We start from the raw sequence: 25,756 nt of genomic DNA on the forward strand, positions 1-25,756 counted from the left end.
TTATTTTCAGGCTGCAGTAAACCACGGAGACTGAATCTGCGGATATGGTGGTTCTACTGCATTGAGGATAACTTTGTTGGCAGTCATCCAGGTAGATTAAAAAGGCTCCTCATTGTTGTTGAGGATGACCAGATCTGGATTTGATGTAACAAAAGCAGTGTCATGTGCAGACAGTACTGGTTTAAGTTGCTAATAGGCAATAGGTGGTTCATTGATGTAGCTCATGAATACAAGAGAACCTAGCACACTGCCCTGTGGCATTCCCATGGTAATAGTCTGAGTTGAGAAAACAGTTGTATTAATGGTCACCTGATGGTATCTGTCAGTGAGGTTGGACTTCATGTGAGGATGTGACCTCTAATTCCATAATGTTGTAGTTTAAGCAGCAAGATTGTCAAAAAGTTTTCTTAGATTGACAAAGAGGATCATTGGATATTTATTATTTTATAGAACTAAATAGGTAGAGTCCAGCAACTTCATGATAGCATCATCGGTACTTACTTTCTTGGCCCCAAACCAAACTGGCCATTATGAAAAAATGTATTCTCTTATGTATCAACTTCTCAAATATTTTGGAAAATAATGGCAGGTTGGAAACTGGCCAATAGTTGATGATGTCTGGTTTTACAAACCTCCACCATGGTTGTGGATACTGGTGGTAGGAGTCTTAATGTGGTTAATAGAACCAAAACTCATTAAGATTGAGTAAATAGCATGTGCAGGTTGTCATGCAGCTTGGTGTCCATTGTTTGTCCTTGACGGTCGTCTCTCGACAGTTTCTTAATGATTGGTGGTGGTAGCCAGAGCAGCGACTCGTGTTGACACCTCAAGTAACACTACACACAGTAAAGCAAAGGATCATACTGGGTGAAAAGTTGTTTTAAGCTTTATGAACTGATGATATAGAGATCAAAATCTAGACCCGCAATGAGGGTTATATCCCACTTAGGTCTGAAAATCAGTTCTTTACAAGTATAATTTTACCTTCACCTTATAATTTATAATAGTATTTTTAGCGATCTTTAGTTTAGTAACATACTTTTAATTATATTACAGCTAACATTATATACATACTACAATATTTTTGAAAGTACAATTCTCTCATTATCATTCTTATGTTAATTTAACTTTTATCTTAAACATTTTTGTTCATTATTTCTTAACACTTTTTCCTAAACTTTTACATGGCTTGAAAGAGACCAAAAGTAAGTTAAAAAAAAAATTCTAAATTGAATTGTTTTAGTAAATTAAACTATATATTTATCAGTTTTCAGCCTAATTTCTCCCATTTGTTTTACAGGCTATTGTTAATGCTTCAGCCTTGCCTCTGTCTATCATCATTGTGGGGATTGGTGGAGCAGAGTTTGACAGCATGGAGGAACTGGATGGAGATGTTGTCCGCCTCTCCAGTCACGGTCGGTATGCTGCTCGAGACATCGTACAGTTTGTGCCATTTCGGGACTTTCTGATGAGGAATGGGGATCCTCTCACAGCTGGGCTTCGACTGGCTAGGGAAGTGCTAGCAGAAATCCCTACTCAAGTTCTCTCTTACATGAAAGCTAATAACATCATTCCCCAGCCACCCAAGATCAACGATGCGCTCCTGCCAGCAGATCTCACTTGATCACCTCTCTCATACTCTCTCACAAAGCACAAGAATGTAGCTGACTTGCCTCTACCTAATTAACTCACATGAGTAAGGCAAGCTTCTCTCATGGACATAGATGTCTTTTGCAGATGATTTTTTTCAAATTCTAATTAACTATTTGTCCACTTTCTATTAAATGTGATAAATTTATACACATACAGTAAGCTAAGCTGTCTTATATAGCACTCTGCATAGGCAAATTTTTTACAGAATTGAATAATGTATAAAAAGGCCATAGTGTACACTATTCAATTTTGCATCAACTGTATTTTTATATTGCAATTGCAAAACTACTTGTGCCATATAGAATAGCTCATAAGAGACCAAACTGTAACTCACTTGAGTAAAGAAAGGTAAGGCAAAACTTACGTCATGGATGTGGACATTCTCACAGCCGATTTTATTGAAATTTTTATGGACTTTGTTAAATGTGATGTATGTATAAGTTCAGTAGAATGAGTTTTACAAGTGCTGCAGTTTTATGCCATTTTTTACTTTATTCTTTGTTTTCTTCATAACTGTGGGAACAACTTGTTATACAGTGGACCCCCGCATAACGATTACCTCCGAATGCGACCAATTATGTAAGTGTATTTATGTAAGTGCATTTGTACGTGTATGTTTGGGGGTCTGAAATGGACTAATCTACTTCACAATATTTCTTATGGGAAAAAATTCGGTCAGTACTGGCACCTGAACATACTTCTGGAGTGAAAAAATATCGTTAACCGGGGGTCCACTGTACTTCTATGTTACCAGTGAATATGTTGAGTGTAAAAACTTCCTCAGATTCTTGACTTACAAATGCTCAGGTTACAATATTCTTGACTTAGGAATGCCCATATTATAATATTCTTGACTTACAATGTCCAGGTTACAATGATCTGTACTTACAAATGAGATTTAAAAAACTTAATACATACAGAATTCTTTTATAAATGATGATGTGTTATTCAAGGCACGTCTGGCACAATTATTCTTTGTACTCTCCTAATTAATAAGTAACAGGTTGAGTATTAGAAGCGACTCATTGGTAAGTCGACTCACTTAGATTAACTCTCGTTCGCAAGTCACTAGCCTTATATAACTTGTCTGGATGTGCACCTTTCTTGATACTTGTTCAATACAGATTCTTTAAGGGAAATTTTAAATGTTGCATCCATGGGTGTTCATTTACATCCATGGGTGTTCATTTACATCCATGGGTGTTCATTTACATCCATGGGTGTTCATTTACATCCATGGGTGTTCATTTACATCCATGGGTGTTCATTTACACCCATGGGTGTTCATTTACATCCATGGGTGTTCACTTACATCCATGGGTGTTCATTTACATCCATGGGTGTTCACTTACATCCATGGGTGTTCATTTACATCCATGGGTGTTCACTTACATCCATGGGTGTTCATTTACATCCATGGGTGTTCATTTACATCCATGGGTATTCACTTACATCCATGGGTGTTCATTTACATCCATGGGTGTTCACTTACATCCATGGGTGTTCATTTACATCCATGGGTGTTCATTTACATCCATGGGTGTTCACTTACATCCATGGGTGTTCACTTACATCCATGGGTGTTCACTTACATCTATAGTGTTCAATTTACAGTCACCTCTGTTCAAAGGATCCTCTGTACAGTGAACTTCATAAATGCCATTGAAAAAAAATCCAGAATTGAATGGTACATGACACTCAATTTTCAAGTCATTTATGGAGTCACATATATTAATGCAGTATATATAGAAGAGGTTTATAAGAGAGCCGACTTTATTAGCGCCACAGCCAGGCATAATAAATCTACTATTATTATTGAAGTTATAAGTCATTACTTTCATTAAGAAATTGTTGTATTGTAAATTATTGTAGTGTCTGTATTTTTTGAGCTGATGGATTTCTGAATATTTACTGTATAGCATATACAGTCAACTCTGTTATAACGCTCCTTTATGTGGAGTGATTGTTTTTATGCACATGTGATTGGAAGAGTACAGTGGAACCTCGAGTTTCGATCAGCTCCCAACTCGAACAATTATGTAAGTGTATTTTTGTAAGTGCTTTTTGTAAGTGTATTTTTGGGGGTCTGAAATGGACTAATCTAATTTACATTATTCCTTATGGGAACAAATTCGTTAGGTATCGACACTCGAACAGCCTTCTGAAACAAATTAAGTTTGTAACTTGAGGTACCACTGTACATCCAAAATTGAAAATCCCATGGAAGGTGCATCACAGTATACCAGGGTACGTGTATGTTTGAACCCCTGGTGAGTCAGTCGTAAAACTCACCGTGGGTTCTGCTCCCACCCGTTCCCTGGTTTGTTTACAATCATGTTATTAAGATTACCAGAGTCAGACTTTACAGTACTTGTTATTCAACTTTTGATCCGCTTTTCAATTGCAGTCACATAATATTGTCTGTATACAAGAGCGTTGTGACAGAACTTTCTGTATTAAAAAAAAATTTGTGGGTCAAACTGTTTACTTTTGATCTTCAGTAACGGACTTAAGATGAAAATTTTTTATGTGTTTTGAGTTAATTTTTAATATGAATATGTCAGGTGTCTTCTGTACTCTTTGTTTCATTTAATGTTGAGATAATTGTTGAAGCTGACTAAGAATATTTAACAGATGTGTTGGGGAGAGGATGACCATCCAGCAGGCATGTTGGTGCATCCAGCAGGCATGTTGGTGCATCCAGCAGGCATGTTGGTGCATCCAGCAGGCATGTTGGTGCATCCAGCAGGCATGTTGGTGCATCCAGCAGGCATGTTGGTGCATCCAGCAGGCATGTTGGTGCATCCAGCAGGCATGTTGGTGCATCCAGCAGGTATGTTGGTGCATCCAGCAGGTATGTTGGTGCATCCATCACGCATGTTGGTGCATCCAGCAGGCATGTTGGTGCATCCAGCAGGTATGTTGGTGCATCCAGCAGGCATGTTGGTGCATCCAGCAGGCATGTTGGTGCATCCAGCAGGCATGTTGGTGCATCCAGCAGGCATGTTGGTGCATCCAGCAGGTATGTTGGTGCATCCAGCAGGTATGTTGGTGCATCCATCACGCATGTTGGTGCATCCAGCAGGCATGTTGGTGCATCCAGCAGGCATGTTGGTGCATCCATCACGCATGTTGGTGCATCCAGCAGGCATGTTGGTGCATCCAGCAGGTATGTTGGTGCATCCATCACGCATGTTGGTGCATCCAGCAGGCATGTTGATGCATCCAGCAGGCATGTTGGTGCATCCAGCAGGCATGTTGGTGCATCCAGCAGGCATGTTGGTGCATCCAGCAGGTATGTTGGTGCATCCAGCAGGTATGTTGGTGCATCCATCACGCATGTTGGTGCATCCAGCAGGCATGTTGGTGCATCCAGCAGGTATGTTGGTGCATCCAGCAGGCATGTTGGTGCATCCAGCAGGCATGTTGGTGCATCCAGCAGGCATGTTGGTGCATCCAGCAGGCATGTTGGTGCATCCAGCAGGTATGTTGGTGCATCCAGCAGGCATGTTGGTGCATCCAGCAGGCATGTTGGTGCATCCAGCAGGCATGTTGGTGCATCCAGCAGGCATGTTGGTGCATCCAGCAGGCATGTTGGTGCATCCAGCAGGTATGTTGGTGCATCCAGCAGGCATGTTGGTGCATCCAGCAGGCATGTTGGTGCATCCAGCAGGCATGTTGGTGCATCCAGCAGGCATGTTGATGCATCCAGCAGGCATGTTGGTGCATCCAGCAGGCATGTTGGTGCATCCAGCAGGCATGTTGATGCATCCAGCAGGCATGTTGGTGCATCCAGCAGGCATGTTGGTGCATCCAGCAGGCATGTTGGTGCATCCAGCAGGTATGTTGGTGCATCCAGCAGGCATGTTGGTGCATCCAGCAGGCATGTTGATGCATCCAGCAGGCATGTTGGTGCATCCAGCAGGCATGTTGGTGCATCCAGCAGGCATGTTGGTGCATCCAGCAGGCATGTTGGTGCATCCAGCAGGCATGTTGGTGCATCCAGCAGGCATGTTGATGCATCCAGCAGGCATGTTGGTGCATCCAGAAGGCATGTTGGTGCATCCAGCAGGCATGTTGATGCATCCAGCAGGCATGTTGGTGCATCCAGCAGGCATGTTGGTGCATCCAGCAGGTATGTTGGTGCATCCAGCAGGCATGTTGGTGCATCCAGCAGGCATGTTGGTGCATCAAGCAGGTATGTTGGGACATCCAGCAGGCATGTTGGTGCATCCAGCAGGCATGTTGGTGCATCCAGCAGGCATGTTGGTGCATCAAGCAGGTATGTTGGGACATCCAGCAGGCATGTTGGTGCATCCAGCAGGCATGTTGGTGCATCCAGCAGGTATGTTGGTGCATCCAGCAGGCATGTTGGTGCATCAAGCAGGTATGTTGGTGCATCCAGCAGGCATGTTGGTGCATCCAGCAGGCATGTTGGTGCATCCAGCAGGTATGTTGGTGCATCCAGCAGTCATGTTGGTGCATCAAGCAGTCATGTTGGTGCATCCAGCAGTCATGTTGGTGCATCCAGCAGTCATGTTTGTGCATCCAGCAGGCATGTTGGTGCATCCAGCAGTCATGTTGGTGCATCCAGCAGGTATGTTGGTGCATCCAGCAGGTATGTTGGTGCATCAAGCAGGTATGTTGGTGCATCCAGCAGGTATGTTGGTGCATCCAGCAGGCATGTTGGTGCATCCAGCAGGCATGTTGGTGCATCCAGCAGGCATGTTGGTGCATCCAGCAGGTATGTTGGTGCATCAAGCAGGTATGTTGGTGCATCCAGCAGGCATGTTGGTGCATCAAGCAGGTATGTTGGTGCATCCAGCAGGCATGTTGGTGCATCCAGCAGGTATGTTGGTGCATCCAGCAGGCATGTTGGTGCATCAAGCAGGTATGTTGGTGCATCCAGCAGGTATGTTGGTGCATCCAGCAGGTATGTTGGTGCATCAAGCAGGTATGTTGGTGCATCCAGCAGGTATGTTGGTGCATCCAGCAGGCATGTTGGTGCATCCAGCAGGCATGTTGGTGCATCCAGCAGGCATGTTGGTGCATCCAGCAGGTATGTTGGTGCATCAAGCAGGTATGTTGGTGCATCCAGCAGGCATGTTGGTGCATCAAGCAGGTATGTTGGTGCATCCAGCAGGCATGTTGGTGCATCCAGCAGGCATGTTGGTGCATCCAGCAGGCATGTTGGTGCATCCAGCAGGCATGTTGGTGCATCCAGCAGGCATGTTGGTGCATCCAGCAGGCATGTTGGTGCATCCAGCAGGCATGTTGGTGCATCCAGCAGGCATGTTGATGCATCCAGCAGGCATGTTGGTGTATCCAGCAGGCATGTTGGTGCATCCAGCAGGCATGTTGGTGCATCCAGCAGGTATGTTGGTGCATCCAGCAGGCATGTTGGTGCATCAAGCAGGTATGTTGGTGCATCCAGCAGGCATGTTGGTGCATCAAGCAGGTATGTTGGGACATCCAGCAGGCATGTTGGTTCATCCAGCAGGCATGTTAGTGCATCCAGCAGGCATGTTGGTGCATCCAGCAGGTATGTTGGTGCATCCAGCAGGCATGTTGGTGCATCAAGTAGGTTTGTTGGTGCATCCAGCAGGCATGTTGGTGCATCCAGCAGGTATGTTGGGGCATCCAGCAGGCATGTTGGTGCATCCAGCAGGCATGTTGGTGCATCCAGCAGGCATGTTGGTGCATCCAGCAGGCATGTTGGTGCATCCAGCAGGCATGTTTGTGCATCCAGCAATCATGTTGTTGCATACAGCAGTCATATTGGTGCATCCAGCAGTCATGTTGGTGCATACAGCAGGTATGTTGGTGCATCCAGCAGTCATGTTGGTGCATCAAGCAGGCATGTTGGTGCATCCACCAGGCATGTTGGTGCATCCAGCAGTCATGTTTGTGGATCAAGCAGGTATGTTGGTGCATCCAGCAGTCATGTTGGTGCATCAAGCAAGTATATTGGTGCATCCAGCAGTCATGTTGGTGCATCCAGCAGTCATGTTGGTGCATCCAGCAGGTATGGTGGTGCATCTAGCAGGCATGTTGGTGCATCCAGCAGGCATGTTGATGCATCCAGCAGTCATGTTGGTGCATCCAGCAGGCATATTGATGCATCCAGCAATCATGTTGGTGCATAAAGCAGGTATGTTGGTGCATCCGACAGGTATGTTGGTGCATCCAGCAGTCATGTTGGTGCATCCAGGAATCATGTTGCATCCATCAGGCATGTTGGTGCATCCAGCAGGCATGTTGGTGCATCCAGCAGGTATGTTGGTGCATCCAGAAATCATGTTGGTGCATCCAGCAGTCATGTTGGTACATCCAGCACTCATGTTGGTGCATCCATAAGTTATGTTGGTGCATCCAGCAGTCATGTTGGTGCATCCAGCAGTTATGTTGGTGCATCCAGCAATCATGTTGGTGCATCCAGCAATCATGTTGGTGCATCCAGCAATCATGTTGGTGCATCAAGCAAGTATGTTGGTTGCATCCAGCAGTCATGTTGGCTGTCATGTTTAGACATGACAGCTGTGATGTACAGACATGACAGCTGTGATGTACAAACATGACAGCTGTGATGTACAGACATGACAGCTGTGATGTACAGACATGACAGTTGTGATGTACAGACATGACAGCTGTGATGTACAGACATGACAGCTGTGATGTACAGACATGACAGCTGTGATGTACAGACATGACAGTTGTGATGTACAGACATGACAGCTGTGATGTACAGACATGACAGCTGTGATGTACAGACATGACAGCTGTGATGTACAGACATGACAGCTGTGATGTACAGACATGACAGTTGTGATGTACAGACATGACAGCTGTGATGTACAGACATGACAGCTGTGATGTACAGACATGACAGCTGTGATGTACAGACATGACAGCTGTGATGTACAGACATGACAGCTGTGATGTACAGACATGACAGTTGTGATGTACAGACATGACAGCTGTGATGTACAGACATGACAGCTGTGATGTACAGACATGACAGCTGTGATGTACAGACATGATGGCTGTGATGTACAGACATGACAGCTGTGATGTACAGACATGACAGCTGTGATGTACAGACATGACAGCTGTGATGTACAGACATGACAGCTGTGATGTACAGACATGACAGCTGTGATGTACAGACATGACAGTTGTGATGTACAGACATGACAGCTGTGATGTACAGACATGACAGCTGTGATGTACAGACATGACAGCTGTGATGTACAGACATGACAGCTGTGATGTACAGACATGATGGCTGTGATGTACAGACATGACAGCTGTGATGTACAGACATGACAGCTGTGATGTACAGACATGACAGCTGTGATGTACAGACATGACAGCTGTGATGTACAGACATGACAGCTGTGATGTACAGACATGACAGTTGTGATGTACAGACATGACAGCTGTGATGTACAGACATGACAGCTGTGATGTACAGACATGACAGCTGTGATGTACAGACATGACAGCTGTGATGTGCAGACATGACAGTTGTGATGTACAGACATGACAGCTGTGATGCTGTTCAATTTAGAAGATGGTTACAATAACAACAAGTGCAAATTAATTTGATTACAGTAAACTCTGATATAAATCTCCTCTATATAGTATAACTTATGCAAATACTTTTGGAAGCTGCTTTCAAAATTTAATATGACACACTATGAAGGCCTTTCAGTGCACTGTTCCATTTTAGATGGTCTTTTTCAGCTGCATTCATGATAAGTTGTACTCCATAAGGGAGATTTATTTGTGTTGTGTTAAGAACATGACACTGTATGGAGGGATTTAGTGAAACAAGTGAGCTCAGAGTGCCTGCACTCTGAGTGCAGGCACTCTGAGTGAGGGATAGTGAGGTGGATAACTTGAGTATGTCATGTCTGTGTACTCAGAGTGTCATTCTGTGTACCTGTGTATCACTGAGAGTGTCATTCTGTGTACCTGTGTATCACTGAGAGTGTCATTCTGTGTATCAGCTATGGTGTTAGTGATAGTGAATATGTCCTTGTTGTCCTGCCTTTATGGGAAGTTATCAGAGGGTTGATGCTGCATTACAAATACCACTAAAGTTATGGTTTCATTATCCTTCCAGTAAAATAATGACTTTCAGTGTAACTAAATACCTGGAGTATACCTGGAGGGGGTTTCTGCAGGTCAGTGCCCCTGTGGCCCAGTCCATGGCCTAAACTTATTACTAGGCATGCTAAAGGCCTTCTTGTAATTAATATTTTATAATATGTAAACCACACATTGTAAGCTTTGCAAGGAAATAAGCTGGCCATCTCATGGTAATGCTTGATGTGGCCTGGTGGCTAAAGCTTTTGCTCTGCATGGCGAGGATCCGGGTTCGATTCCCGGTGATGGCAGAAACATTGGGCGTGTTTCTTTACACCAGTTATCTATGTCCACCCATCAGTAGAATGGGTACCTGGGTGTTAATCAACTGGTGTTTACCAGGAGTTTACCTGAAGAGAGTTCCGGGGGTCAACGCCCCCGCGGCCCGGTCTGTGACCAGGCCTCCTGGTGGATCAGGGTCGCATCCTGGGACAAAACTGACCTAAATTGCAGGAAGTGCTCGGCTTTCTGTATATTAGTATGTCAGGTAGAAATGTATACCTTGTACATGTAATTTGTAGAAATAAAGATGTTATTATTATTATTATTAAGTGGTTAATTGAATTGTTTTTTCTAACTACTTTTCAATTATATTTCTATCATTGCTCAGGAATGCGTCCTCCACTCAACTTGAAATTTTCAAAGCTTGTGTACAGTAACGAGGACCAGATTCTTGGAACATTTGGCATATGCAGGTGACCCATGACCAAGGTTATTGAGCCCATTCCCAGCATCCTGGGAATCAAGCTAATAAACTGGGTTATCTCAAAAAAGAAAAAAATCTTACACTATTGTAGATAATTTTAAAACTAAACCAGTTGCAAAAAGAAAATTGGAAGATATGCTGTTTTACAGTGTTTTAAGTTTGTAAGTAGAGTGAACCCTTAAGTACTGGACAGCACGATGCCAGAGCCAGTCATCTGTCAGCTACAGTTTTCTCATACCATCTGAGTCTGTGCTGTATGACCCTTGTAGGTTTAGTTGTTCTTTTTGATTATAACAATAATCATACCATCTGAGACACAAATAACCCGCACATAAAAGACAGAAGCTTACGACGACGTTTCGGTCCGACTTGGACCATTGACAAAGTCACACAGTGTGACTTTGTCAATGGTCCAAGTCGGACCGAAACGTCGTCGTAAGCTTCTGTCTTTTATGTGCGGGTTATTTGTGTATCGTTCCAGTCACGGTATTGTGCCTTTTTGTTATTTATACCATCTGAGGTTTTCCTTTATAACTTCAGAATTTATTACCCAGTCAGCTTCTTGGAGTAACTTAAATATGCAAGCACTCTCTGCTAAGGTTTCAGTACTGCATGACCCTTGTGGGTTTAGTGCTTAGCTATGATTATATTCTGGTAAGGTTTATCCCCTCAAGGGAGGTTCTTTGATGCTGGTGAGAAGCTCTTGATCTAGGGAATTGGATCTTTGCTCTGGTTCCCTGAATTGAGCCTGAAAACCTTCCATCTCCACCCCTGCAGGCACTGTATAATCCCTATGGGTTTAGTGCTCCCCCATAATAATGGTAAGGTTTATATAGACCATTCCCGTAATTTCAACAAGACTGCATCAAAGGTCTAATTTGATGAGCACCGCAGCTTCAGGTGTTGTCAGGTAACTGACTTGACCTGTATTGTTATTATAATTTGAATCTCTCTCTCTCTCTCTCTCTCTCTCTCTCTCTCTCTCTCTCTCTCTCTCTCTCTCTCTCTTTATATATATACATGTATTTATATACATGTATGTATATATATATATCTTTTCTTTCTTTCAACACACCGGCCGTATCCCACCGAGGCGGGGTGGCCCAAAAGGAAAAACAAAAGTTTCTCCTTTTACATTTAGTAATATATACAGGAGAAGGGGTTACTAGCCCCTTGCTCCCGGCATTTTAGTCACCTCTTACAACACACATGGCTTACGGAGGAAGAATTCTGTTCCACTTCCCCATGGAGGTAAGAGGAAATAAACAAGAACAAGAACTAGAAAGAAAATAGAAGAAAACCCAAAGGGGTGTGTGTATATACATGCTTGTACATGTATGTGTAGTGTGACCTAAGTGTAAGTAGAAGTAGCAAGACATACCTGAAATCTTGCATGTGTATGAGACAGAAAAAAAAAAGACACCAGCAATCCTACCATCATGTAAAACAATTACAGGCTTCAGTTTTACACTCACTTGGCAGGACGGTAGTACCTCCCTGGGTGGTTGCTGTCTACCAACCTACTACCCAGATATATGTATATATATATGTATATATATTATATATATATGTATATATATATATATATATATATATGTATATGTATATATATATATATATATATGTTAGATAGGAGTGAATGGAGACGAATGATACTTGGGACCTGACGATCTGTTGGAGTGTGAGCAGGGCAATATTTAGTGAAGGGATTCAGGGAAACCGGTTATTTTCATATAGTCGGACTTGAGTCCTGGAAATGGGAAGTACAATGCCTGCACTTTAAAGGAGGGGTTTGGGATATTGGCAGTTTGGAGGGATATGTTGTGTATCTCTATACGTATATGCTTCTAAACTGTTATATTCTGAGCACCTCTGCAAAAGCAGTGATAATGTGTGAGTGTGGTGAAAGTGTTGAATGATGATGAAAGTATTTTCTTTTTGGGGATTTTCTTTCTTTTTTGGGTCACCCTGCCTCGGTGGGAGACGACCGACTTGTTGAAAAAAAAAAAAAAATATATATATATATATATATTATATATATGTATATATACATATACATATATGTACATATATATATATACATATATATACATACATACATTTCAACAAGTCACACATAATCACTGTTTTTGCAGAGGTGCCCAGAATAAAACAGTTTAGCCTGGAGTTTACCTGGAGAGAGTTCCAGGGGTCAACGCCCCCACAGCCCGGTCTGTGACCAGGCCTCCTGGTGGATCAGAGCCTGATCAACCAGGCTGTTACTGCTGGCTGCACGCAAACCAACGTATGAGCCACAGCCCGGCTGGTCAGGTACCGGCTTTAGGTGCTTGTCCAGTGCCATCTTGAAGACTGCCAGGGGTCTGTTGATAATCCCCCTTATGTATGCTGGGAGGCAGTTGAACAGTCTCGGGCCCCTGACACTTATTGTATGGTCTCTTAACGTGCTAGTGACACCCCTGCTTTTCATTGGGGGGATGGTGCATCGTCTGCCAAGTCTTTTGCTTTCGTAGTGAGTGATTTTCGTGTGCAAGTTCGGTACTAGTCCCTCTAGGATTTTCCAGGTGTATATAATCATGTATCTCTCCCTCCTGCGTTCCAGGGAATACAGGTTTAGGAACCTCAAGCGCTCCCAGTAATTGAGGTGTTTTATCTGTTATGCGCGCCGTGAAGGTTCTCTGTACATTTTCTAGGTCAGCAATTTCACCTGCTTTGAAAGGTGCTGTTAGTGTACAGCAATATTCCAGCCTAGATTTTAGAAGTATATACGTATAAAAATACACAATACGTATATCCCTCCAAACTGCCAATATCTCAAACCCCTCCTTTAGAGTGCAGGCATTGTACTTCCCATTTCCAGGACTCAAGTCCGGTTATATAAAATAACCGGTTTCCCTGAATCCCTTCATTAAATATTACCCTGCTCACACTCCAACAGTTCATCAGGTCCCAAATACCATTTGTCTCCATTCACTCCTATCTAACACGCTCACGCACGCTTGCTGGAAGTCCAAGCCCCTCGCCCACAACACCTCCTTTACCCCCTCCCTCCAACCTTTTCGAGGACGACCCCTACCCCGCCTTCCTTCCCCTACAGATTTATACGCTCTCCATGTCATTCTATTTTGATCCATTCTCTCTAAATGACTAAACCACCTCAACAACCCTTCTTCACCCCTCAAGGAAGGTTCCTTGATGTTGGTGAGGGGCTCTTGATTTAGGGAATTGGATCTGTGCACCAGTTCACCGAATTAAGCCTGAATGCCTTCCACATCCTCCCCCCCCCAGACGCTGTATAATCCTCCGGGTTTAGCGCTTCCCCCTTGATTATAATAATAATAATAATAATAACCCCTCTTCAGCCCTCTGACTAATATTTTTATTAACTCCAAACTTTTTCCTAATTTCCACACTCCGAATTTTCTGCATAATATTTACACCACACATTGCCCTTAGACAGGACATCTCCACTGCCTCCAACCGTCTCCTCGCTGCTGCATTCACAACCCAAGCTTCACACCCATATATATATATATATATATATATATATATATATATATATATATATATATATATATATATATATATAAACACATCGGCCGCTTCCCACCAAGTCAGTGTGGCCCGTAAAAGAAAAACTCCATCACTCGAACCTACGAACCTTAGGACAAGGTACGCAGTGCTTTACCAATCTACCCACACTGGACAATACCTTGGTGTGTACCATGCGCTACACGTTTGATCCAAGGCAGCCATGCTACACGCCAAGGTATTGTCCAGTGTGGGTAGACTGGTAAAGCACTGCGTACCTTGTCCTAAGGTTCGTAGGTTCGAGTCTCCTTCAGCCAGAGATCAGTGTTTGTGTATATTTCGCATGCTCTCGCAAATTCCTTGCATTGCTCAAATCTCTAGTAAGGCTGATGCATGCAGGGGATGAGATGAAAAGCTGTAAGCCTTCTCCCTGAAAGGTGGCTGCCTTGGATCAAACGTGTGGCGCATGCTACACGCCAAGGTATTGTCCAGTGTGGGTAGATTGGTAAACCACTGCGTACCTTGTCCTAAGGTTCGTAGGTTCGAGTCTCCTTCAGCCAGAGATCAGTGTTTATATACATGTACGTATAAATACATGATTATCGCGGTTTTCTTACATGCTTGAAATATAAACCTTATTTAACACATTAACTTTATCCCTCTGTGGAAAATATTGTATTTTCCAGAGCTGTTATGCCCACTCCCCCAGGTGGGGGAATGTGGGGAAGGGGGGATGATGCCTAGAGAGGTGTCAGTTCTGTACATTCTTAATTACTAAGACTCATGAAATCGTAATGACACGATTACAAACAAACCATACCACAGGCGGGGTTAAAACCCGCTATCAGAGAGTCTTAAAACTCCAGATCGACGCTAATGCATTGGTTTGGAGTTTTAAGATTCTCTGATCGAGGGTTCTAACCCCGCCCGTAATATGGTTTAATTACTAAGAAGCAGCCTCGTAACTCCTGGGCTAATTATACATTCCAACATATATTTAAGCTAAGTTAGAGATAGTCATTGACTTACTGTTGTATTAAAAGTCCCATACATTAATTAAGCCGTAGGCACCCTCAGCCCACCAGTTTGAGTGCCCAGGGGGCAGGTTGGGCCTAGGGCGAGTCAGTCACATTTCAGTAGTAAGATGGGCAACTACCCTCACACGAACTTACAGTCATATACATCACAATCACTGCAAGCAAGGGGTCTCATTTGCTGAACAAGGCAGTTATGTAACTCATCAGGTATGTCTCAGGTATCACCCACCCCCAACACTACCACGTGAGTATTGTGAATGCATTTAGGTGTATAAAGTGTAGAGGTGGCACCCGCATGACCAGAGATTACCATATCGGTTGCCTGTCATAACCACACTGCCTACTGTGAGGAATAAGGTCAGTACCCCACTGATTGAAGTACCCCCTGAAGTGGAGTGGCAGGCTTCAGGCTGGATTCACAACTGAAACATGGGACCACTAACCTGACTCAGCCGTGACCCTACACACTGCCTTAATTCCCTACACCTTCACCAATTCTGCATTATTATAATGTTCATCAGTAGATACAGAGTCCCTCATTTGCTCGCAACTACTAAACACCGTAGTTGAAATTTTGGCAGTAAAGTTGAAAGCCAAAACCTCGTCATTATGGCTGCATCAGGAGGCTTGTAGCCTCCTGATGCAGCTTCCCAACAATTCCAAGAACAGCTTTTAAATATTGACCACTGTCTGTAAATACCTTTGTAACTTGTCATGGTTGTGACCAGATCTACCTGGAGTTCATTACCATTGTAACTTGCTCAGCTATCATAACTTTGGGGTCCAGTCCCTGGACCCATTATGTACCTCTGTAATCTTTTGACTACCGCCCACAGGATGGGTATGGGGTGCATAATAAACATATTAAACTAAACCACTCTCCGAAAAATCTCCCAACTCCTGTTTCAAACATCTTTCTCCTGGATGATTCCAACTTATGACACCTAAAACATAGGAACGTAGCAAATATTTTTTTTATTTATTTATTTCCAATTTGTGCACACATACAGAGGTACAAAAAAATACAGATAAGAGCAGTATGCCAAAGCCACTTATACTATGCATAGCATTACGGGCTGGCTTAAAATTAACTTAAGATTAACTAAGCAATGATTATTATTATTATTATAATCAAAAAGAAGCGCTAAGCCACAAGGACTATACAGCGCTGCTACTAAGCAATGATGAAATCAGTGATAAAACATTAATGTAAACAGATAACTATAAAGCACAAGTGAGTATTACAAAGACAGGTCATATGGTTGCATTCAGTTAGGTAGTGATTCTGTTAGGTAGTGTATTTAAAAAATAATAAAGTTAGATTGGGTTTTAGGTTTAACATTTATGTGATATAATTGTGAGAAACATTTAAGATATACAATTTATAATGTTCAGTTATTCAGTATTTATTTGGTTTTGGGTGAGTAAGTAATCTTTGAGAAGAGACTTGAATTTATAAACAGGTAGTGTTTCTTTTATATTTACAGGTAATGAATTCCAGATTTTAGGGCCTTTTATGTGCATTGAGTTTTTGCATAGTGTGAGATGGACACGAGGAACATCAAAGAGTGATCTGTGCCTTGTGTTATGGTCATGTGTTCTGTTGAGGTTGGCAAGATGTTTGAGGGGAGGGTTAATATCAGAGTTAAGTGTTCTATGTATGTAATAGGTGCAGTAATAAGTATGGATGTTTTGTATGGTGAGTAGGTTTAGTGTATTGAATATTGGTGGAGTGTGCTGCCTGTAGTGAGAATTTGTTATCATTCTAACTGCAGCCTTTTGTTGGGTAATTAGTGGTCTGAGATGGTTAATTGTTGTTGAGCCCCATGCACAAATTCCATAGGTGAGATAGGGGTAAATAAGAGAGTGATATAGGGCCAGGAGGGCTGACTGTGGAACATAGTACCGTATCTTCGATAGTATGCCTACAGTCTTGGAAATTTTCTTAGAAATTTGATGTATATGTGTATGAAATTTGAGTCTATTATCAAGGTGGATTCCTAAGAATTTTCCCTCAGGTGAAATTTCACACACACACGAGCTATTAAATCTGTGCAACAAATTCACTTTAAGGTAATGACATGGTCTTGGATGCTCTGGAAGACAGAATGCAGATGTAGTATATACAGACTTTGCAAAAGCCTTTGACAAGTGTGATCATGGTGTGATAGCGCACAAAATGAGCGATAAAAGAATAACAAGAAAAGTTGGTAGATGGATCTATCACTTCTAAAAAACAGAACACAGAGAGTAATCATACCACGGGCGGGGATAGAACCCGTGATCAGAGAGTCTCAAAACTCCAGACCGTCGCGTTAGCCACTTGACCAGCTAGCCACAATAAGATTCGTCCAACTAGGTATATTTCTACTCCATAGGAAGGTTAGCATAGGCACCACTGTGACCATAAATGCAAGTGTGGAAATTTATTTGGTCCCTAAAGTTCCACAGGACAGATACGACGTACGAAGGGGTCCCAGCATAGCCTTAATGGGACGGCTGAGCTGGATGGCCCTTAAACCCTCCCAAACAAACAGCATTCTCTCTAGTTGGCGGGGATTGTTGGTAAGCTTATTTAATTTATAGATTTACCCTTCAGGGAAGGAGTAGGTAATTTTACTGGTAGTACACTAATATTAGGATCATTGAGGCAACTGTAGATAATAATAATGTAGACCTAAGACCTTAACATAGGTAGTAATAGGCCGATAATGTAGGCAAACACTAGGATAAGTTAGCTAGGGAGAACTGGCAGCCCTAGTTTGAACGAAGAGACGAGGGTCTGGAAGAGAGACCAGCTCGTTCTTCTTAAGACAGACACCAACTGGACAAGACGTGCCGTGATCAGCAGACGGCGCCCCCCACGTGTCTTCACATTTGAGACCTGGGGAAATCTGGTAGAGGCACCTCGATGTACCGTAGATGACCTCCTCCGTCAGGCCCATACAGTAAGACAAGACCTCCACTTTATCTCGTAGATTTCTGGCCAGTGTCTGGGGAGATTGTGAGTGAGTTTGATCTGTGGGCCCGGTGTGCAACAGGCAGTGCATGCCCAGTAAGTACCAGTGTCTCAGGGCAGTCTGGAAGCTAGTGTCCATGTCTGCATAGTTATACTAGGGGATACATACCCTCTTGGATATAGGAATTTCTGAGGTGCAGGCAGGACACTAATAACGATTGAATATTGCAGGAATTAAGGCTCCTGGTTGCACGTGGTTTCTGAGGGAAAGTCCAGAGGGGCTAAGGCTAAACTTAGGGAAGTTGAAGATCAGGATATATGCTGCAACACCAAGTAAGTTAGTCCTTTATACGTGCATGCAGGCGAGTTTCTTGCAACATCAATCATTTGTGAAAATCTCTCCTATAAGCCACTTGTGAGGCTGAGGTACCCACCTCAGAGCTCGGTGTCAACAGAGTTTGCCAGGGTAGGCGACTCACTTGGAGGCAGTCCACACAAATTTTCACAGCAAGTTTTTACAGACGAATTTCCAGCTAGCGTGGCTGTGACGAACTCTAGCTCAAGTCCCCTCAAAGCCGTTAACATGACTCACGAAATTGTTATGACACGATGCATCCCCGTATGGTTTGTTTGCAATCGTGTCATTAAGATTTCGTGAGTCACAGAGAGTAATAGTAAACAGAGTAAAGTCTGAGGCGGCTACAGTGCAAAGCTCTGTTCCACAAGGCACAGTACTCACCCCCATCTTGTTCCTCATTCCTCATCTTTTGTCTTATATAAATTAGATTCCCTTATAATTAATAATCTACTGTACAACTATGAAATAATTAGTATCCTACTGTACAACTTTGATATACTCCTTAGTATTAAGTAGACTGAAAGTCAATAATGTTAAGTTGGGCCATAATGCCTAGGCATAATAGAGGTTCTCCTTGTATTACAACCCACTATTGTAAATACAAAATCTCAATGTACTGTTTGCAAAGACATAAAATACATAAATAAATAAATAAATAAATAAATAAATAAATAAATAAATAAATAAATAAACAGACAAAGATGTAAGTCATATCAGCTGATGATACCAGAATTTGCATGACAGTGTTATCCACAAAGGAAACTGGAAATCCTCAAGCGGACATCAACTTCAGAAAACAATATGAAGTTCAATGAAGACAAATTTCAATTACCTCGCCATGGAAAATTCAAAGGAAATTACAACTGTACCAGAGTATAAAACAAATTCCAACCACAACAGAGCGAAAACTAATGTGAAGATCCTGGTAGTGATACTGTCAAAGAATCTCACTTTCAAAGATCACAACAGTGTCAGTATCACATCTATTAGGAAAATGATGGGATAGATAATGAGAACCTTCGAAACTAGGGATGCAAAGTCAATGATGATTCTTTTCAAATCGCTTATTCTTTCTAGGCATGAATATTACTGTACACTAACGGCCCCTTTCACCGAAATTGCAGACCTGGAGAATATACAGAGAACCTTTACTACACGTATAAGTGCAGTTAAGCACCTAAATTACTGGGAACATTTGAAGTCCCTTGATCTGTACTCCTCGGAACACAGGCGAGAAAAATACATCATAATATTCACCTGGGAAGCCTAGAGGGGTTAGTCCCAAATCTGCACACATAAATCACTTCGTATGAAAGCAAAAGACTCGGCAAGCAGTGCAACATTCCCCCCAGTGAAAAGCAGGGGCCCCAGGAATATGCTAAGAGACAACACAATAAGTGTCAGGGGCCCAAGACTGTTCAACTGCCTCCCAGCATACATAAGGAGGATTAGCAATAGACCTCTGGCTGTCTTCAAGACCCCTGTCTATCTTCAAGACCCCTGACTCTCTTCAAGACCCCTGACTGTCTTCAAGACCCATGACTGTCTTCAAGACACCTGGCTGTTTACCTGGAGTTTACCTGGAGAGAGTTCCGGGGGTCAACGCCCCCGCGGCCCGGTCTGAGACCAGGCCTCCTGGTGGATCAGAGCCTGATCAACCAGGCTGTTGCTGCTGGCTGCACGCAAACCAACATACGAGCCACAGCCCGGCTGATCCGGAACTGACTTTAGGTGCTTGTCCAGTGCCAGCTTGAAGACTGCCAGGGGTCTGTTGGTAATCCCCCTTATGTGTGCTGGGAGGCAGTTGAACAGTCTCGGGCCCCTGACACTTATTGTATGGTCTCTTAACGTGCTAGTGACACCCCTGCTTTTCATTGGGGGGATGGTGCATCGTCTGCCAAGTCTTTTGCTTTCGTAGTGGGTGATTTTCGTGTGCAAGTTCGGTACTAGTCCCTCTAGGATTTTCCAGGTGTATATAATCATGTATCTCTCCCTCCTGCGTTCCAGGGAATACAGGTTTAGGAACCTCAAGCGCTCCCAATAATTGAGGTGTTTTATCTCCGTTATGCGCGCCGTGAAAGTTCTCTGTACATTTTCTAGGTCGGCAATTTCACCTGCCTTGAAAGGTGCTGTTAGTGTGCAGCAATATTCCAGCCTAGATAGAACAAGTGACCTGAAGAGTGTCATCATGGGCTTGGCCTCCCTAGTTTTGAAGGTTCTCATTATCCATCCTGTCATTTTTCTAGCAGATGCGATTGATACAATGTGTCTTCAAGGCCCCTGGCTGTCTTCAAGGCCTCTGGCTGTCTTCAAGATCCCTGGATGTCTTCAAAACCCTTGGCTGTCTTCAAGACCCCTGCCTGCCTTCAAGGCCTCTCGCTGTCTTCAAGACCCCTGGATGTCGTCAAGACCCATGGATGTCCTCAAGACCCTGGCTGTCTTCAAGACCCCTGGTTGTCTTCAAGACCCCCTGGTTGTTTTCAAGACCCCTGGCTCTCTTCAAACCCCTAGCTGTCTTCAAGACCCCTGGCTATTTTCAAGACCCCTGCATGTCTTCAAGACACCTGGTTGTCTTCAAGACCCCTGGTTGTCTCAAGGCCCCTGACTGTCTTCAAGACCCCTAGCTGTCTTCAAGACCCCTGGTTGTCTTCAAGATCCCTGGTTGTCTTCAAGACCCCTGGTTGTCTTCAAAGCCCCTGGCTGTCTTCAAGACCCCTGGTTGTCTTCAAGACCCCTGGTTATCTTCAAGACCCCTGGTTGTCTTCAAGACCCCTGGTTGTCTTCAAGACCCCTGGCTGTCTTCAAGGCCCCTGGCCGTTATCAAGACCCTTGGTTGTCTTCAAGACCCCTGGCTATCTTCAAAACCCCTGGATGTTTTCAAAACCCCTGGATGTCTTCAAGACCCCTGTTTGTTTTCAAGACCCCTGGTTGTCTTCTAGGCCCCTGGCTGTCTTCAAGACCCCTGATTGACTTCAAGACCCCTGGTTGTCTTCAAGGCCTCTGGTTGTCTTCAAGACCCCTGGCTGTCTTCAAGACCCCTAGTTGTCTTCAAGACTCCTGGTTGTCTTCAAGACCCATGGTTGTCTTCAAGACCCTTGGTTGTCTTCAAGGCCCCTGGCTGTCTTCAAGACCCCTGGCTGTCTTAAAGACCCCTGGATGTCTTCAACACCCCTGGATGTCTTCAACACCCCTGGATGTCTTCAACACCCCTGGATGTCTTCAAGACTACTGGTTGTCTTCAAGACCCCTGGCTGTCTTCAAGACCCCTGGTTGTCTTCAAGACCCCTGGATGTCTTCAAGACCCCTGGATGTTTTCAAGACCCCTGGATGTCTTCAAGACCCCTTGATGTCTTCAAGACCCCTGGATGTCTTCAAGACCCCTGGTTGTCTTCAAGACCCCCTGGTTGTTTTCAAGACCCCTGGCTCTCTTCAAACCCCTGGCTGTCTTCAAGACCCCTGGCTATTTTCAAGACCCCTGCATGTCTTCAAGACACCTGGTTGTCTTCAAGACCCCTGGTTGTCTCAAGGCCCCTGACTGTCTTCAAGACCCCTAGCTGTCTTCAAGACCCCTGGTTGTCTTCAAGATCCCTGGTTGTCTTCAAGACCCCTGGTTGTCTTCAAAGCCCCTGGCTGTCTTCAAGGCCCCTGGCTGTCTTCAAGACCCCTGGTTGTCTTCAAGACCCCTGGCTGTCTTCAAGACCCCTGGATGTCTTAAAGACCCCTGGATGTCTTCAAGACCCCTGGATGTCTTCAAGACCCCTGGATGTCTTCAAGACTACTGGTTGTCTTCAAGACCCCTGGCTATCTTCAAGACCCCTGGTTGTCTTCAAGACCCCTGGATGTCTTCAAGACCCCTGGATGTTTTCAAGACCCCTGGATGTCTTCAAGACCCCTGGATGTCTTCAAGACCCCTGGATGTCTTCAAGACCCGTGGCTGTCTTCAAGACCCGTGGCTGTCTTCAAGACCCCTGGTTGTCTTCAAGACCCCGTTGTTGTTGTTGTGTCGTTGTTGTTGTTGTTGCTGTGTCGTTGTTGTTGTTAGTGTGTCGTTGTTGGTGTGTCGTTGTTGTTGTTGTGGTGGTGTCGTTGTTGCTGTTGTTGTTGTTATGTCGTTGTTGTTGTTGTTGTGTCGTTGTTATTGTGTCGTTATTGTTGTAGTGTCGTTGTTGTTGTGTCGTTGTTACTGTGTCGTTGTTGTGGTTGTTGTTGTGTCGTTGATGTTGTGGCGTTGTTGTTGTTATTGTGTCGTTGTTGTGTAGTGTTGTGTTGTCGTTGGGTCGTTGTTGTCTCGTCGTTGTGTCGTTGTTGTTGTGCTGTAGTTGTGTCGTTGTTGCTGTGTCGTCGTTGTGTAGTTGTTGTGTCGTTGTTGTCTCATCATTGTGTCGTCGTTGTGTCGTTGTTGCGTTTTTGTTTTTTGTCGTTGTTGTGTCGTCGTTGTATCGTTTTTGCGTTGTTTTGGCGTTGTTGTGTCGTTGTTGTGTCGTCGTTGTGTCGTTGTTGTGTCGTCGTTGTATCGTTGTTGTTGAGTCGTCGTTGTGTCGTTGTTGTGTCGTTGTTGTTGTGTCGTCGTTCTGTCGTTGTTGTTGTGTCGTCTTTGTGTTGTTGTGTCGTCGTTGTGTCGTTGTTGTGTCGTTGTTGTTGTGTCGTTGTTGTGTCGTTGTTGTTGTGTCGTCGTTGTGTCGTCGTTGTGTCGTTGCTGTGTCGTTGTTGTGTCGTCGCTGTGTCGTTGTTGTGTCGTTGTTGTGTCGTTGTTGTGTCGTTGTTGTGTCTTTGTTGTGTCTTTGTTGTGTCGTGGTCGTGTCGTTGTTGTGTCGTTGTTGTGTCGTTGTTGTGTCGTCGTTGTGTCGTTGTTGTGTCGTTGTTGCTGTGTCGTTGTTGTGTCGTTGTTGTGTCGTTGTCATTGTGTCGTTGTTGTGTCGTTGTTGTGTCGTTGTTGTTGTGTCGTTGTGTCGTTGTTATTGTGTCGTTGTTGTGTCGTTGTCGTCGTGTCGTTGTTATGTCGTTGTTGTTGCGTCGTCGTCGTGTCGTTGTCGTGTCGTTGTTGTTGTGTCGTCGTTGTGTCGTTGTTGTGTCGTTGTTGTTGTGTCGTTGTTGTGTCGTTGTTATTGTGTCGTTGTTGTGTCGTTGTTGTTGTGTCGTCGTTGTGCCGTTGTTGTGTCGTTGATATTGTGTCGTTGTTGTGTCGTTGTTGTTGTGTCGTCGTCGTGTCTTTGTTGTTATGTCGTTGTTGTGTCGTTGTTTTTGTGTCGTTGTGTCGTTGTTGTGTCGTTGTTGTTGTGTCGTTGTTGTGTCGTCGTTGTGTCGTTGTTGTGTCGTTTTTGTTGTGTCGTCGTTGTGTCGTTGTTGTGTCGTTGTTGTGTCGTTGTTGTTGTGTCGTTGTGTCGTTGTTGTGTCGTCGTTCTGTAGTTGTTGTGTCGTCGTTGTGTCGTTGTTGTGTCGTTGTTGTTGTGTCGTTGTTGTGTCATCGTTCTGTAGTTGTGTCGTCGTTCTGTAGTTGTTGTGTCGTTGTTATTGTGTCGTTGTTGTGTCGTCGTTGCTGTCGTTTCACTGTTGTTGTTGTTGTTTGGTCAACCTTGGTAGAGGAGCCAAGTATGTGTCTTTGTTTACCAGTAAGAGGACAACATACCAGGACACAGCTAACAAACACAGCCAACATAAACAACACTAACTTGATGCTAACACCTTCCAGCTCACTAACAAACACACAAAACAAAGCCATCAGCAATATCCTCCTCTTATAAGAACTCTCTGTATTAATGGAACTCATCTCCTGACGCTGCTGTAACTCTGTACTTGTTCTGTCTTTGTGGTTGTTGGTTAGAGTGTCGTTGTTGTGGACAAGAAAAACGAGACTTAGCAACTGTGTCTGTCAGCCTCCCTCTCTCTCTCACATCTGTGTGTGGTGATGCTCCAGTGATGATCATCCTGTGTTAGTGCTGTGTTAGTGCTGTGTCTGTCAGCCTCCCTCTCTCTCTCTCTCATCTGTGTGTGGTGATGCTCCAGTGATGATCATCCTGTGTTAGTGCTGTGTTAGTGCTGTGTCTGTCAGCCTCCCCCTCTCTCTCTCTCATCTGTGTGTGGTGATGCTCCAGTGATGATCATCCTGTGTTAGTGCTGTGATAGTGCTATTAGTGTTGTGATAGTGCTGTGTTAGTACTGTGTCTGTCAGCCTCCCTCTCTCTCTCTCATCTGTGTGTGGTGATACTCCAGTGATGATCATCCTGTGTTAGTGCTGTGTTAGTGCTGTTAGTGCTGTGATAGTGCTGTTAGTGCTGTGATAGTGCTGTGTTAGCGCTGTGTTTGTCAGCCTCCCTCTCTCTCTCTCATCTGTGTGTGGTGATGCTCCAGTGATGATCATCCTGTGTTAGTGCTGTGATAGTGCTGTTAGTGCTGTGATAGTACTGTTCGTGCTGTGATAGTGCTGTTAGTGCTGTGATAGTGCTGTGTTAGTACTGTGTCTGTCAGCCTCCCTCTCTCTCTCATCTGTGTGTGGTGATGCTCCAGTGATGATCATCCTGTGTTAGTGCTGTGTTAGTGCTGTTAGTGCTGTGATAGTGCTGTTAGTGTTGTGATAGTGCTGTGTTAGCGCTGTGTTTGTCAGCCTCCCTCTCTCCCTCTCATCTGTGTGTGGTGATGCTCCAGTGATGATCATCTTGTGTTAGTGCTGTGATAGTGCTGTTAGTGCTGTGATAGTACTGTTCGTGCTGTGATAGTGCTGTTAGTGCTGTGATAGTGCTGTGTTAGTACTGTGTCTGTCAGCCTCCCTCTCTCTCTCTCTCATCTGTGTGTGGTGATGCTCCAGTGATGATCATCCTGTGTTAGTGCTGTGTTAGTGCTGTTAGTGCTGTGATAGTGCTGTTAGTGCTGTGATAGTGCTGTGTTCGTGCTGTGTCTGTCAGCCGCCCTCTCTCTCATCTGTGTGTGGTGATGCTCCAGTGATGAACATCCCGTGTTAGTGCTGTGTTAGTGCTGTGTCTGTCAGCCTCCCCCTCTCTCTCATCTGTGTGTGGTGATGCTCCAGTGATGATCATCCTGTGTTAGTGCTGTGTTAGTGCTGTGTTAGTGCTGTGTTAGTGCTGTGTTAGTGCTGTGTTACTGTGTTAGTGTGTTAGTGCTGTGTTAGTGCTGTGTTAGTGCTGTGTTAGTGCTGTGTTAGTGCTGTGTTAGTGTGTTAGTGCTGTGTTAGTGCTGTGTTAGTGCTGTGTTAGTGCTGTGTTACTGTGTTAGTGCTGTGTTAGTGCTGTGTTGATCATACTGTGTTAGTGCTGTTAATACTGTGTTGATCATACTGTGTTAGTGCTGTGTTAGTGCTGTGTTGATCATACTGTGTTAGTGCTGTGTTGATCATACTGTGTTAGTGCTGT

General features: G+C 44.1%; 1 protein-coding gene across 3 annotated transcripts in view; it reads left to right on the top strand.

The window, feature by feature from the left end:
* Nucleotides 1-3,184, top strand: part of LOC128685843 (copine-8) — a 93,630-nt gene extending 90,446 nt beyond the window's left edge. For 2 of the 3 annotated variants that reach the window (XM_053772543.2, XM_053772542.2), the window contains exon 7: nt 1,301-3,184. In XM_053772543.2, the coding sequence (XP_053628518.2) occupies nt 1,301-1,624 (324 nt within the window). In that variant the 3' untranslated portion in view covers nt 1,625-3,184. The remainder of the gene's footprint in view (nt 1-1,300) is intronic. The other variant, XM_070079750.1, reaches the window with a different exon arrangement.
* The last annotated feature ends 22,572 nt before the right edge of the window (nt 3,185-25,756 follow it).

The sequence above is a fragment of the Cherax quadricarinatus genome, unplaced genomic scaffold (assembly GCF_038502225.1).
Source record: "Cherax quadricarinatus isolate ZL_2023a unplaced genomic scaffold, ASM3850222v1 Contig13, whole genome shotgun sequence".
NCBI classification, from domain to species: Eukaryota; Metazoa; Arthropoda; class Malacostraca; order Decapoda; family Parastacidae; genus Cherax; species Cherax quadricarinatus.